This window comes from Crinia signifera, chromosome 2 (assembly GCF_055691185.1).
Source record: "Crinia signifera chromosome 2, ASM5569118v1, whole genome shotgun sequence".
Taxonomy (NCBI): domain Eukaryota; kingdom Metazoa; phylum Chordata; class Amphibia; order Anura; family Myobatrachidae; genus Crinia; species Crinia signifera.
Genome location: NC_139218.1, coordinates 31,468,611 through 31,484,499, shown reverse-complemented (window position 1 = coordinate 31,484,499; position 15,889 = coordinate 31,468,611). Strand labels below are relative to the sequence as shown.

Genomic DNA, 15,889 nt, shown 5'->3' with positions numbered 1-15,889 from the left:
ACATGGGTTATGTGCAATAGGTTGACATAGACAAAAGGTCGTTGAAATGGTTGACATGCACTTTTCACGTTTTTTTCCATTTTTTAAATTATTTTTTAAATATTTTACCATCTGTTTCTTGGTAACTGCTGGAACTTGTAGCCAAATCCCAGGATGGCAAGTTACCTGGTGTTGAAGCATAGTATATGGAGGAGGGGGTGCAGAGTATGCGGTATATGGAGACAGCAGTATATCGAGGAGGGGGGTCAGTGGCATAAGTTCATCCCAGTTGCCCGGTGGCAAGATAAATATTGGCGCCCCCCCTCCACCCCACACACACAGCACCTTTATATAAATATACTGTATGTATGCATGTGTGTATGTATGTTATGTATATTATGTTTAAAATAAAGAGACTGTGACATGTATGGTCCTGCTAGGAGGGGAAGTCAGCCACAGAAGCCCTAAAAATGGCTTTGAATTACCGGTTCAAATTTGCAGGGAAGGAGAGGTGCCCCCTTGGGAGCAGGAGCCCGGCGGCAGATGACTCCATTGCCTCCCAGAGTTACGCCTCTGAGGGGGGTGCTCTTTATATAGTCCGCCCTACATGGTGGGGTAGGGGTGCAGTAAATGCATATGGGCGGTAAATGTTGCGGGGTGCAGAATTTGTAAGAGGATGGGGGTGCAGTGTATATAGGGGTAGTATATGATGGGGGGTTTAGGGGGGTATTAAATTTCAGAGGCAAGCTTGACAGCCGTGCCCCTGTCCCGTTCTCGTTTTGGTCGACTTGAGCTCGGCGGTCGGGATTCAATGTCCCGGCCGACGAGCGGCGAGAAAGGGGCGTGGCCGCGAGTTGAGAACAGAAAAAGACGAGCTCCGGCCGGGAGCTCGCCTATTTCCGGCTTTTCTTGGCAGAACGAGCCCGACAGCCGGCCCGACATTAGTGTTTGGGTGTTCCGAATGGAGCTCCAGCAGGTAAGGAGCGGCGTCAACCTTTTATATAATATTATTATTAAGAGTTTACTACTATGATTTTTCTCTCTTCCCCTAGGTATATGGTATCTGAACGCTGCTATAGGACACAATATCCAGCTGCATTTCCAGGTGTTTGATCTAGAGAATATATATGATGTTGTGGAAGTAAGAGATGGTAAAGGACCAGATTCATTGTTGCTGGGCAAGTATCCCTTCTGTGCTGACATCTTGGTTTCAAAAGCTTTGTTTTAGACAGTAGATTTTTTGTGAGTTCTATGAATTATTGCAAAGTAGCAGTCAGTAGCCAGGTTTCACGCTGTCACTGATGAAGAACTGAAAGAAACCTCCAGACACTGAAGTGCAGAGTTGGCGGATGAACTTCAACTCATAAAAAGCAGGTCACAGAGTTCACTGCTCCTTTGATTTGCTCAATCTTTAGAAGAGGCATGTTGGAAAATTATCATTCAGAAGATATAAGGCTCCTAGATAACCTGAAAGTCTAGCGGTGCATTGCCTGTTAACACAGCAAGTAATAGCATCGGAAAAGGGAGAATGGACATGTTTACGTCACCTTTTGACCTAGCAGGTCCCAGTAGTGAATAAAGTTTAAAAGACTAACCTAAGAAGACTAATCAGAAATGTTTCCATTGTTTATATATTTACAAATTTCCTGTCCTAAAGCGGTATAGTATCACTTCTATACTTTGATATGCAGTATATATATATATATATATATATATATATATATATATATATATATATATAAGTCACCCATATGTTTTATTACTCAGAAAACGACGCAATTGAAATAAAGACTCGGACACAAATAACTGGACTCGTAGACATAAATAATGACTCAGACAACTGTATAAATTGGAAAATAAAGCTCACAGCCAGAATTTATTAAATCGAATGGCTGGATTGAATTAATTAATCAAAAAGTGGCCAAGCAGCATGGCCCCTCGGCAATAGCTTATGCAATAACTAAATAAATGGGCGTGGCCTCGACCACGCCCTGCGTGACCATTACTGAGTAGCTCCATTTCCCCTAAATTGGCCTAGCCTTTGCCCATCCCTCAGATGTTGACCTGGTCCCCCCCTAAGGTAGTGACCGACTCGCCACTGTCACAGGGAAATGCTAGTCAATTTCTGTCACGCTAATCTCTTTTAAACCGAGGAGCCATGCTCTCCGCCTTCCACACTTTACCTGCAAGGCCCTAAGCCTTTGCACTTCTCCTTTTCACCTTGCTCTCCCTCCTTGCAAGGCCCTAAGCCTTTGCAAATCTCTCTTGACCCTCTTGCTCCTTACTTGCCAGGCCCTCAGCCTTTACAAGCCTCAACATGAACTTACACCACCAAAAATTTTTTTCTTACTTCGGGTGGGTGGGTGGGAATCCGAAAATTCAGCAAGAGGAATAATTTACCTCAGCCAGCTCTTAAATAAACTCCTAAGCCCCTCCCCCTGCTCTGCTATCACTGGCTGGCTGCTCTACCTCTAACCAATAGCTTTCCCTGACTGAAACACCAATAAACTATCAGCTAACTAATTCTTCATACAAAAACAGGGTGCTTATCTAATCTCAAGCTCAGGTAAGCTTTCGATTCTATTAAGTCACCCATATGTTTTATTACTCAGAAAACGACGCAATTGAAATAAAGACTCGGACACAAATAACTGGACTCGTAGACATAAATAATGACTCAGACAACTGTATAAATTGGAAAATAAAGCTCACAGCCAGAATTTATTAAATCGAATGGCTGGATTGAATTAATTAATCAAAAAGTGGCCAAGCAGCATGGCCCCTCGGCAATAGCTTATGCAATAACTAAATAAATGGGCGTGGCCTCGACCACGCCCTGCGTGACCATTACTGAGTAGCTCCATTTCCCCTAAATTGGCCTAGCCTTTGCCCATCCCTCAGATGTTGACCTGGTCCCCCCCTAAGGTAGTGACCGACTCGCCACTGTCACAGGGAAATGCTAGTCAATTTCTGTCACGCTAATCTCTTTTAAACCGAGGAGCCATGCTCTCCGCCAAAACAAGGCCGCCAAAGAAGGCCGAAGTCCGCCACTTTAAACTAAACACCCTCCCCTATCTAGCACCCCCCAGCAAGGCTGTGACAAACAGCTTCATCCCTTCTCTATTCAAATGTACTCCATCTGCTCTATAGAGCTCCACGGCCTCATATTTTATTCCTGGGTGCCTGATCACCACACCTCCAAAGCTCCACATAAATTTGGACACGGCTGCATTAATCTTCCTCCTTACCCTGTCCAAAGCAGCTCCTCCTTGTGTCCCTCTCCATACCCTCCTCGGAATTATTTCTGACCAGCACAATCTCACGTCTGGCCATCTTTCTCTCATGCCCTGGAGGTCATTTTTTATTGCTATAATCAATTCAACGCCCTTGCATGACCCTAAGTCATTGCCTCCGGCGTGAATAACTAGCACATCAGGAACACCCCATTTTTTCTCTGAGGCCAACAATAAGTCCCAAATCCTAAACCAGGAAAGACCCCTAATTCCAATCCATCTCACCTTACTATTTCCTGACCTAATCTCATGCTTTCCTGCCCAATACACGTATGAATGTCCCACAATCCACACCCTACCCACCACATCAGCCGAACCTATAACAAAATTATATAAAATAGCATTAGAACTCATTCTTAATTAACTTATGCTAAAGCAACTAGCCAAGGAAAGGTAAACTCAGTTTTTTAGGCGACCCAGATGGATGTGAACAACACAAAACCTCAGATTTTAAGAGGAAAAAAGTGAAACGCCATCCAATCCCCCTTGATAAAAGGCAGGCGGCTTATGGCCCTGGGTTACCTAAAGAACAAACTCGCCAGGAGCGCACTCTTTATAACCTATCTTCCCTAATGTAAGACTTAAATGCAGTGGATTTCCAACGCCCTAAGCGCTTTATCGCCTCTTCTGAAACGCCTGCTGCTGCCGCGCAAGTAGCCGCACCTATTCTAAAAGAATGCGACCCATACTCCTCCTCCGGCAAACCTAAAGCCACTTAACACTTATTAAGCACACTACAGAATTGAAATTTGGTCAGCGGCGTCCCGTCCCTATGTGCTAACCACTGAGCTCCCCCAATCGGCCTAACCGACTCAAACTTCCTCGCCATTTCTACTGGGCATATCTCCTTCTTCTCTTCTGCCTTTATAGAAATCCACCGCCCTCTTCCCAGCTGGTCTGTTTTTGACCTCTGAATCTTAACTAAAATAAGGTCTTCTTTTATTCATTCTCCTTCAAGATTCCTGATGTCAAACACGCCTTACTCCTAGCAACTAACTCCCCAACCTTGAATGCCCCGAAAAAGGCTAAAACAAAAGCTAAACTGAACAAGGCTGCCTCGAAACCATCTAACGCTATTCCCGATACTGCTTTAACTAGGTCCTGAAGCAGACCCGGATCTATTGGCCTTCTCAAATCCCCTACCCCCTTTTGCTCCTTCGCCCAACCCTTCAATGCCCTGGACAACAGGAAAGATTAAGTTGGGTCCTTTAGTCCCTTTAGTTTTGAAAAATAAGCAATCCCTGCTAAAATACCTGACATTGCAGCTCTAGACCTTCCTTCTTCATGACATGACCAAACAAAATCCAACACGGCCTCCTCTTGACACTTACCCTCACCTAACCTTGCAGAAAAAACCGACCATTCGTTCCAAGCCGCTGAATACGTTCTCAGCGTACCTGATGCCAATGCCTTCAGAGCTAAACCTTCAATGCCGGCTCTATGATTTGCCATAAATGAACAGGACAAATCACTCCCTCTGCATCTGCTGCTGGTGCCAACCTCCTAAATCTATCCCATTGAAATCTAGATAAAGCATCTGCAATCTCTTTTCTCACCCCTGGAACATGCCTAGCAGTAAAGGAAATGTTTTCCTGCAAACAACGCAAAATAAGATGTCTAAGCAAGCGCATTACCTCCGTGCAAACTGACCTCTGGTTATTGATCGAGTGAACGACCCCTAAGTTGTCACACCAAAAGACAATGCTATTATTTGAGATCTGCCCCGCCCACAATTCTACAGCTACAATAATTGGGAACTATTCCAAAAGTAATAAATTGCCCGTAAACCCCTTCAACCTCCACGAATCCGGCCACGATTCTGCACACCAATGCCCCTTAAAATATGCTCCGAATCCCTTTGCTCCTGATGCATCTGTAAACAACTGCAATTCCTCATTCTTCACCGGCCTCTGCCAAATCCTGACCCCATTAAAATCCTGCACAAAGCAAAGCCACACCCTCAAATCCTCTTTCAATTCCCCCGAAATTCTGACTAGATGATGGGGCTTTTTAGCCCCTACTGTGGCCCTTTCCAGTCTTCTACAAAAAACCCGCCCCATAGGAATAACCCTACAGGCAAAATTCATCAAACCTAACAATGACTGCAACTGCCTCAACAAGACCCGCCCCCCTCTTAACCCCTAAAAATGACTCTAACTGCTCTTTCAACCTATCCACTTTGTCCCTTGGAAACCTGCACATCCCCTTTCGCGTATCTATTTCAATACCCAAATAAGATATCTTTTCAGTTGGGCCTTCTGTTTTTTCCCCCGCTATGGGCACACCTAAAACCTTAAATAAGGCCTTCGTTGAAAAAAGCAACTCTGCACACACCTCTGTACCCGCAGGACCTATTAGCAAAAAGTCATCAAGATAATGAGTCACTCCCTGCTGCTTACACCCCGCATGCACCACTGCAAGAAAGTGCTGAAACACTCAAAGAAAGAACAAGAAACCGAACGACCCATTGGTAAACATCTATCAATATAATATCTGCCCCCTAACTTAAAACCCATATACCTAAAAGAATCCGGGTGTAATGGCAAGATCCTGAACGCGGATTCTATATCCACTTTAGCCATAAGGGCTCCCTGCCCATAACTCCGCACTAGGACCAACGCTTGATCAAATAATTCATAGCTCACGCTACAAACCCTTTGATCTAACGCTTCATTCACTGATCCCCCTTCCGGGTAAGATAGGTGTTGTATTAACCTATACTTCCCCGGCTCCCTCTTAGGAACCACCCCTAGCGGAGAGATGCATAGGCCCGCTATTGGTGGCTCCTCGAAAGGCCCTACCATCCTGCCCAACTTCACTTCGCTCTCCACCTTTTTCTCGACCACCTCTGGAAAATCTCTAGCCGACTTTAAATTCCTAGCTGCTGATGCCATCACCCTATCCACTATTGGTAAACGAAAACCCAATGAAAAACCGTCTAATAAAAAAGGCTGCCTCCTCCCTAAGAGGATAGAGCTTCAACCACTTCTCTAACTCCTTAACCCTAATTGGAGATTCCGCTTTGCCTAACGTTGGGTCTAGCCTCCCCTCTTCCAGCTGCTTGCCCTCCCCTTGAACAATCTTTTGCTGGATGACCCCCTCCGCAGAGCAAGCATACCTGCCTGTATCTGCAAGCTGCTCCTCTGGCGCACTGTGTATTGTTAAATGCGTAGCACTTTCCTTTCCCGGGTACATTGTATCCGGGTCTACTAAGAAAAGGCTGCTTTCTTACTGCACCCGACTCGAACAAGCCCCTCGTCTGCTGGTTAACTTCCAGCCACACCTCCACATCTTTGTAACCAAAACTATAAACCTTCAACCCATCCTGCTTTTTCCTAAACAGCTCATCATACTGCCTCCCTGCATTCAGCTTACCTGACACATACATGCTATGTATTAAATGGAAGTATTTAAACATGTTTAAATGCTCCGCAGGTCTAGACTCCGTGTAACATGCAGCAAATATGTAAGCCCCCGCCAACCAGTTAGCGTATGACCTCCTGGCATCCTCGGCAGCCGGGCCCTTAGCCTTTGCCGCATCCAAAAATAGCCGTATTAGAGCAGTGAACCGCATCACCTGAAGCATCTGGGCCTACCCTGGCTGCACTACTGGCTACACACCTAGAACCTCCTGTCTCCTTCTTCTACCCTCTAATCTTCTGCGCAAAATACTTCATGAGCTTACGCAGCCTACAATCCGAGCTGGATGAATCAGTAGAGCTGTCAGAATGAGAACCTGCCACGTAAAGCTGCGCCGCTTGCGCCTTCTCACCTGCTCCCGCTGACGAAGGCCCCGCCTGCTCTTCTGCAGCGACTGATGGTCCCGCGTCGCACGGTGCGCCCACCGCGACTTGACTCGCTGACTCCAAAGCCTCTGAAACACTACCCGGTCCGGCCGAAACAACCTGCAAAGGAATGCTGACAGAGGCAGTGTTAACCACATTCTCCCTTACTACACTTGACGCCGGCACCTCTCCGCTCCCTGGCGCTCCCCCATTCTGCTCATTGCCCTGCACCACTTGCTGCGCCGCCGCTGCCGGACTAGGAGGCCTAGCCCCTATAGAATGGGTTGGGGGAGGGGGTGGAAATTGGTAAACGCCCTGCTGACCCCTAATGGGCACACCTTGCTGCCCGCTACCCCCATAAAAACCCACAGGTACCTGAGCATAGCCCGAATTTACCCATAGCTGCTGCCCTTGCATACTGGGGCCCACGCCCCTCCATGTCTGACCCGGGGGCTGGTACACTATCTGCTGCGGATTGCACCACTGAGGGCCACCCAACAACTGACCCTGCATGCCTTGCTGGACCGTAGCCGTATTAAAATACGGGGACCAGCTCCCAAACTGAACAGCCTGTACTGACGGTTGATTAATTGGAACCCCACTAAACCCCTGGGGCCCTGTGGGAGGAGCGACTGGCATCGGTCCCTGCCCTAATACCGGGGTAGCCTGTGGCTGTGCAAATACAGCTAATGGGGAGGACCTGACCCTCACCATGGGAGAAAAAGTTCCCCTCCCCGAATGAGGAGACTGCCAGTCGCATACTCTAACCTCTGCCTGGCTGCGCGCAGGGGACAGGTTCACTGCTTGAACCTGCTGCTGCATATCTCCAGCCCCTGAGGCTGTGAGAATGCCCCTTGCTGCATTGTAGTCCACAGTGGACAAAATGTCCGCCGGGGATAAGGGGGCGGGGCTAACCGCCACCTCTGTACCCCCACTCACAGATATATCTCCCCTTAATTGTGGGCTACCTTCCCTGCTGGGCGCCCTGCTGCCCTGCACCCCCCTAGCCAGCCAGGCCTGTAAGCCAGACGGCGAGGGAGCCGCGCCCAGCGACGCCACAGGTGCGGCCGCCATTACCGCGTCATGCCCGCCGGCCGAGCGAGCAGCCGCCCGCCCAGCCGATGCACTGCGCCCACTCGCCCTCCCTCTAACCCCCGCTGAAGTACTTGCGGGAGCTGGGGCTGGGCGCGAACCCCCCGCCGCTGCCGCCGCCATGCGCGCTCCCCTAGCCGCCTGCGATGACGCGGCTGCCAGTAACGGCCTTGCCGCCTCAGCCAGACGCCGGGGAGGGGAAGCACCTCGACAAGGACGCGACATCACCCTACCTACAGAAAAATATATACCTACACTACCCAACGCAAACCTGCGCAGCTATAAGGCCGCAAGGCGCCAACAGGCCGCACTGTGACAGCGCACCCTGACAGAAAAGTTGTCAGAAATAATTAGGAAAAGCTTGAAAAAGAAGTTGTAAGATTAGGGACAAACCAGGAAAGGAATAAAAGGTTGAATAATAGAGAAATAATAAAATAAAGAAGCACTTAGCCTTATCAGACTCCAGGGAACAGCAGTCTCCAGGAATCCGAAAATTCAGCAAGAGGAATAATTTACCTCAGCCAGCTCTTAAATAAACTCCTAAGCCCCTCCCCCTGCTCTGCTATCACTGGCTGGCTGCTCTACCTCTAACCAATAGCTTTCCCTGACTGAAACACCAATAAACTATCAGCTAACTAATTCTTCATACAAAAACAGGGTGCTTATCTAATCTCAAGCTCAGGTAAGCTTTCGATTCTATTAATGCAAGTAGGTGCGGCACTCGCACGGCGAAAACAGCAATCAAATAATCACTCGGTAAACAACGTTTCAAATGTATTCCATTTGTCATCAGGATAAGCATACAGTGAATGAGACATACCTTTATAGATGAACACATACAGGGGATTCAGCGTGGTGGAACGGAACAGAGGATCCGCCCATCTGCCAAGCCCCTGCATAATATATATATATATACATACAGGGCTGGTGCAAGGCATCTCAGCTCCCCAGGTGGGGGCGGCACCCCGCCGCTCACCCGCTCCATGCCTTGCATGGGGGTGGGAGGGGGTGTGGCAATAAAATGCCAGTCAAGGTAGGGAGGCGACGGCTTACCGGCTCCCTGACGCTAGGATGGATTATGCCTTCTTCTTCCTGCTCCTCGGGCGGGATCTTTCCTCCTGTGACGGGTGGCTGCTTGCTGCAGCTCAGTACTGCCCTCAAGTGGCCGGTGCCCTAGGCAAATGCCTGAAGCTGCCTAGTGGTGGTGCCAGCCCTGTATATGTATATATATATATATATATATATATATATATATATAAACAACCAATTTGTTCTGGCACTCACTGACACATTTGCAGGTTACTGTTCCCGTTGCCTTCCTAAATATAGGACTACATGCACGATGTCTCCCAATACAACACAGGTTTGCAGGCGGCACTCAGGATAAATAAATACGCGACACACAGCCAGGACTTTGCCAACGTTTCAATGCTGGTGCATTTTCGTCAGGGCGATACAACAAGAATAAAACAATAACTCACCATTTAAGTGCTCTAACACCCACACCTCAGCGTCTGCAGGAGCCGTGCGGCAGCGTGGCCACGTCGGCTACTCATGATGACGTCACCCAGTGTGCACCCGTCACCATGGAAACATACAAGCTAAAGGACAGAAATAACAAGCATTTCAGTAAAAATGAACAAGGCAATAATGTGCCAATACAAAAATGATACAAAGACATATAGAATATGTTAATGCATTAAAGGAAGCAGTTAAGACCTAAGGATTCGTTCAAGCCATTGGGGCTGAGTGTATTAAGTAAAAAGATCCACCTTGATTCCCGTTGGAGGAGCAGTTTAGACCGATTGCCTCCCCTAGATAGTGGGGGGACATGGTCAATGATTTTGTGTTTAAGCGCGGTGGGTGAGTGTCCCATCAGCGCATAGTGCCGGGCGACAGGCTGTTCGCTGTCACCTTTCAGCACTGCTGCTCTGATCGCCTGGCGATGTTGTGCCATGCGTATCTTGAACTGGCAGTCGGTTTTCCCGACATAGTACTTGCCACACGGGCAGATTAAAACGTATACAACGAACTCGGTAGAACACGTTAAACGAAAATTGATGTTGAACTTTCTGTTGGTAGTGGGATGTTTGATAAAATCACCAACTGCCATATACCCGCAGGTGGTGCATCCAGTACATTTAACACACCCCTTCTTTGGAGCCCCAAAGAACGGAGTGACATTAATTCTATCAAAATCCGTTATGTCACTGTGTACCAGGTAGTCACGAAGATTGCGCCCACGTGAATAACTGGTAATCAGCTTTTTGTTATGCAGACCAGGTAGCTCAGTGTCCTCCGATACAATGGGCCAATATTGTTTGACTGCATTTTTAGCAATAATGCTGTTGGTGTTATACTTATTGGGCCAGAATAATTTGTTTTTAGAGGTAGACTTGGATCTACGTTTAAGGGTTTTAGAACGAGGGATTGCCATGACTTTTTGCTTGGTGGACATTAATTGTTGGCGATCATAACCTCTATCGATAAATTTGGAGATCATTAAATCCATTTGGATTTCACAGTCTGTAGGGTCACTGCAAATACGACGGACTCGCAATAGTTGTGAATAAGGAAGCCCTTTGATCACTGCAGCTGGATGGAAACTGGTCGGGCTCAACAACATATTACGGTCCGTGGTTTTTACAAAAAGCGAAGTGTGAAGATTACCTTCTGTCAGGCTAATACGCACGTCAAGGAAATCAATAGTGGAGAAAGACCAACAGTGTGTGAGTTTCACTGGGCTATTGCTGTTATTCTGTTTGTTGATAACTTCCATCAACGCGTCAGGGGTGCCGCTCCATAAAAGAAGCATATCATCTATGTAGCGAGCATAATAAAAAATGCCGCTACAGATGATAGGATCAGTAAAGAAAATTTGCTGTTCTACTGCCATCATGTAGGCGTTCGCGTACGATGGGGCCACGGAGGACCCCATCGCACAGCCCGCCGTCTGGAGATAGTACTGGCCATCGTAATAAAAATAATTACGCGTCAGCACCATTTCCAGAAGGTGACAAAAAAATTCCACCGATGGCCCTTTGTAATAACTACTGGAAGAGATAAGCTTCCGTGTAGCGGCAACACCTTCTGCGTGAGGAATACAGGTATAAAGAGAACTCACATCAATGCTACTTAAAACACAATTCTCTGGAACGTCAGGAAGTTTTTGTAAAGCCAGCAATAGTGCTGTGGTGTCCTGCAGACTATAACTGGAGTTTTGCACTACCGGCTGCAGGTAAACATCAAGGTACTCTGACACCACCTGGAAAATGGACCCCCTGGCAGATATGATGGGTCTACCAGGGGGACATTGCAGGTTTTTATGTACCTTTGGAAGTGTATAAAGTACAGGTTTTTTAGGGAAATCACATGTAAGTATTTTCAGTACTTTATCGGTAATCACACCGGCTGTGTAAGCACTATTGAGATACTGATCTAACTCACGTTTAAAAACGATCGTAGGATCAGCATCCAATAATTTGTACGTGGCAGTATCACTGAGCTGTTTGGCGATTTCTACCTTGTAATCAGACAAATTTTGCACAACAATAGAACCGCCTTTGTCGGCGGCTCTAATAACAATATCCCTCCTGGAACTGAGCGATTGTAAGGCATTATATTGATTTTTATTTAAATTGGAATGTGAGCCCAATTTGCCGGCATCAGTCACAGACTTATCAATAAGTCGTACACACGATTTGATAGAAGCACTCGCAGAAGGAGGATCAAATTGTGATTTAGGAGCCAATTTGTAAAGTTCCGGGGGTAAAGTGTCCTTTACAGCAGTAGATTTATGTGTCCCAAAGAATTCTTGAACTTTCAACTGACGGTTGAGTTTATGTGTTTCAACCTTCCAAGTAAATGGATCGAATCTGGTCGTGGGTACAAAACTAAGACCCTTTTGCAGAACTTCATATTCCTCATTCGTGAGGGGAGTTGAGGACAAGTTAAAGACTACTTTCTGTTGCGACTCGGGGGTTTGCCTGACTTGTTTGCGTTGCCATTGCCCCCCTCTTCTATTGGGTCGCCGTCTTCTATCCGTTGTGCCCGGGTTCGTATCCCTAAAGGGACAAACGGTTTCCTGGGTCTCCCACGGCCCCGGCCCCGTCGTTCACTGTCACTAGCAGAGGCTGCAGAGTCATTAGAGGAATCTGCCGGCATGCCGCGTCTGAATCTGCGGCGAGCAGGATACGTTCTCTCATTGGAGGATCCTGTGAGCCAGCTGTACACATTCTGAGATTCATAATCTGCAATCACTTTCATGTATTTTTCACGTTTATATTTAATCAGATCTTTTTTGTAAGTATCCAGTTGTTGTTGCAATTTTTGTAGCCAATCCTCAGAGTGGTCATCAACCAAAGTTTGCTGGTGCAGTGCTTCAAATTGTGTAATTTTGTCCTTAGTAGCACTGAGTTCTTTTTTGGTTTCTTCAATAACTAATAATAATAAATCAAAAGAACATTTATTAAGGATGGCACACCACTTTTTGCAAAATTGTACATTGTGCCTGCCAATGGTCGGCACATTCTTAATGCGGAAACCGCGTGGAATACGTTTCTCTGTGAAATATTCTGAAAGTGTTGCGCCGTGGTAATAGAAATCCACTTCTCTGCGCTTTAGTCGAACAAGGTCCCGATACAGCTCTGCTGGTGGGGAGTTAGCTGCAATGGAAAATACTTTATCTTTGTAGATGATGTCATTTGCCTCTACATCCGAATAGGAATGGAGGTCTCCAGCATCCAATACCACGCGTTCAAACGTGTTTTCTGTCATAATGCTGTAAAGATAGTCCAAATAGACTTGTAATCAGGGAATAATCCCAAGTGAACCTGCTGTCCAAACAGACAGGAACACCACAGACGCCACGGAATGAGAAAAGACGGTAAATCACAGGGTGCCTGAATCTTCACGATGCTTTAGTAGTAAGCACGCAAATATAAACAACCAATTTGTTCTGGCACTCACTGACACATTTGCAGGTTACTGTTCCCGTTGCCTTCCTAAATATAGGACTACATGCACGATGTCTCCCAATACAACACAGGTTTGCAGGCGGCACTCAGGATAAATAAATACGCGACACACAGCCAGGACTTTGCCAACGTTTCAATGCTGGTGCATTTTCGTCAGGGCGATACAACAAGAATAAAACAATAACTCACCATTTAAGTGCTCTAACACCCACACCTCAGCGTCTGCAGGAGCCGTGCGGCAGCGTGGCCACGTCGGCTACTCATGATGACGTCACCCAGTGTGCACCCGTCACCATGGAAACATACAAGCTAAAGGACAGAAATAACAAGCATTTCAGTAAAAATGAACAAGGCAATAATGTGCCAATACAAAAATGATACAAAGACATATAGAATATGTTTGGACAGCAGGTTCACTTGGGATTATTCCCTGATTACAAGTCTATTTGGACTATCTTTACAGCATTATGACAGAAAACACGTTTGAACGCGTGGTATTGGATGCTGGAGACCTCCATTCCTATTCGGATGTAGAGGCAAATGACATCATCTACAAAGATAAAGTATTTTCCATTGCAGCTAACTCCCCACCAGCAGAGCTGTATCGGGACCTTGTTCGACTAAAGCGCAGAGAAGTGGATTTCTATTACCACGGCGCAACACTTTCAGAATATTTCACAGAGAAACGTATTCCACGCGGTTTCCGCATTAAGAATGTGCCGACCATTGGCAGGCACAATGTACAATTTTGCAAAAAGTGGTGTGCCATCCTTAATAAATGTTCTTTTGATTTATTATTATTAGTTATTGAAGAAACCAAAAAAGAACTCAGTGCTACTAAGGACAAAATTACACAATTTGAAGCACTGCACCAGCAAACTTTGGTTGATGACCACTCTGAGGATTGGCTACAAAAATTGCAACAACAACTGGATACTTACAAAAAAGATCTGATTAAATATAAACGTGAAAAATACATGAAAGTGATTGCAGATTATGAATCTCAGAATGTGTACAGCTGGCTCACAGGATCCTCCAATGAGAGAACGTATCCTGCTCGCCGCAGATTCAGACGCGGCATGCCGGCAGATTCCTCTAATGACTCTGCAGCCTCTGCTAGTGACAGTGAACGACGGGGCCGGGGCCGTGGGAGACCCAGGAAACCGTTTGTCCCTTTAGGGATACGAACCCGGGCACAACGGATAGAAGACGGCGACCCAATAGAAGAGGGGGGCAATGGCAACGCAAACAAGTCAGGCAAACCCCCGAGTCGCAACAGAAAGTAGTCTTTAACTTGTCCTCAACTCCCCTCACGAATGAGGAATATGAAGTTCTGCAAAAGGGTCTTAGTTTTGTACCCACGACCAGATTCGATCCATTTACTTGGAAGGTTGAAACACATAAACTCAACCGTCAGTTGAAAGTTCAAGAATTCTTTGGGACACATAAATCTACTGCTGTAAAGGACACTTTACCCCCGGAACTTTACAAATTGGCTCCTAAATCACAATTTGATCCTCCTTCTGCGAGTGCTTCTATCAAATCGTGTGTACGACTTATTGATAAGTCTGTGACTGATGCCGGCAAATTGGGCTCACATTCCAATTTAAATAAAAATCAATATAATGCCTTACAATCGCTCAGTTCCAGGAGGGATATTGTTATTAGAGCCGCCGACAAAGGCGGTTCTATTGTTGTGCAAAATTTGTCTGATTACAAGGTAGAAATCGCCAAACAGCTCAGTGATACTGCCACGTACAAATTATTGGATGCTGATCCTACGATCGTTTTTAAACGTGAGTTAGATCAGTATCTCAATAGTGCTTACACAGCCGGTGTGATTACCGATAAAGTACTGAAAATACTTACATGTGATTTCCCTAAAAAACCTGTACTTTATACACTTCCAAAGGTACATAAAAACCTGCAATGTCCCCCTGGTAGACCCATCATATCTGCCAGGGGGTCCATTTTCCAGGTGGTGTCAGAGTACCTTGATGTTTACCTGCAGCCGGTAGTGCAAAACTCCAGTTATAGTCTGCAGGACACCACAGCACTATTGCTGGCTTTACAAAAACTTCCTGACGTTCCAGAGAATTGTGTTTTAAGTAGCATTGATGTGAGTTCTCTTTATACCTGTATTCCTCACGCAGAAGGTGTTGCCGCTACACGGAAGCTTATCTCTTCCAGTAGTTATTACAAAGGGCCATCGGTGGAATTTTTTTGTCACCTTCTGGAAATGGTGCTGACGCGTAATTATTTTTATTACGATGGCCAGTACTATCTCCAGACGGCGGGCTGTGCGATGGGGTCCTCCGTGGCCCCATCGTACGCGAACGCCTACATGATGGCAGTAGAACAGCAAATTTTCTTTACTGATCCTATCATCTGTAGCGGCATTTTTTATTATGCTCGCTACATAGATGATATGCTTCTTTTATGGAGCGGCACCCCTGACGCGTTGATGGAAGTTATCAACAAACAGAATAACAGCAATAGCCCAGTGAAACTCACACACTGTTGGTCTTTCTCCACTATTGATTTCCTTGACGTGCGTATTAGCCTGACAGAAGGTAATCTTCACACTTCGCTTTTTGTAAAAACCACGGACCGTAATATGTTGTTGAGCCCGACCAGTTTCCATCCAGCTGCAGTGATCAAAGGGCTTCCTTATTCACAACTATTGCGAGTCCGTCGTATTTGCAGTGACCCTACAGACTGTGAAATCCAAATGGATTTAATGATCTCCAAATTTATCGATAGA

General features: G+C 46.3%; 1 protein-coding gene across 1 annotated transcript in view; it reads left to right on the top strand.

The window, feature by feature from the left end:
• The window catches only part of TMPRSS15 (transmembrane serine protease 15), a 236,808-nt gene that overhangs the window by 120,175 nt on the left and 100,744 nt on the right, over positions 1-15,889 (top strand). Inside the window, exon 14 of the mRNA XM_083170669.1 lies at positions 1,032-1,157. Within this exon, the coding sequence (XP_083026795.1) occupies positions 1,032-1,157 (126 nt within the window). The remainder of the gene's footprint in view (positions 1-1,031; positions 1,158-15,889) is intronic.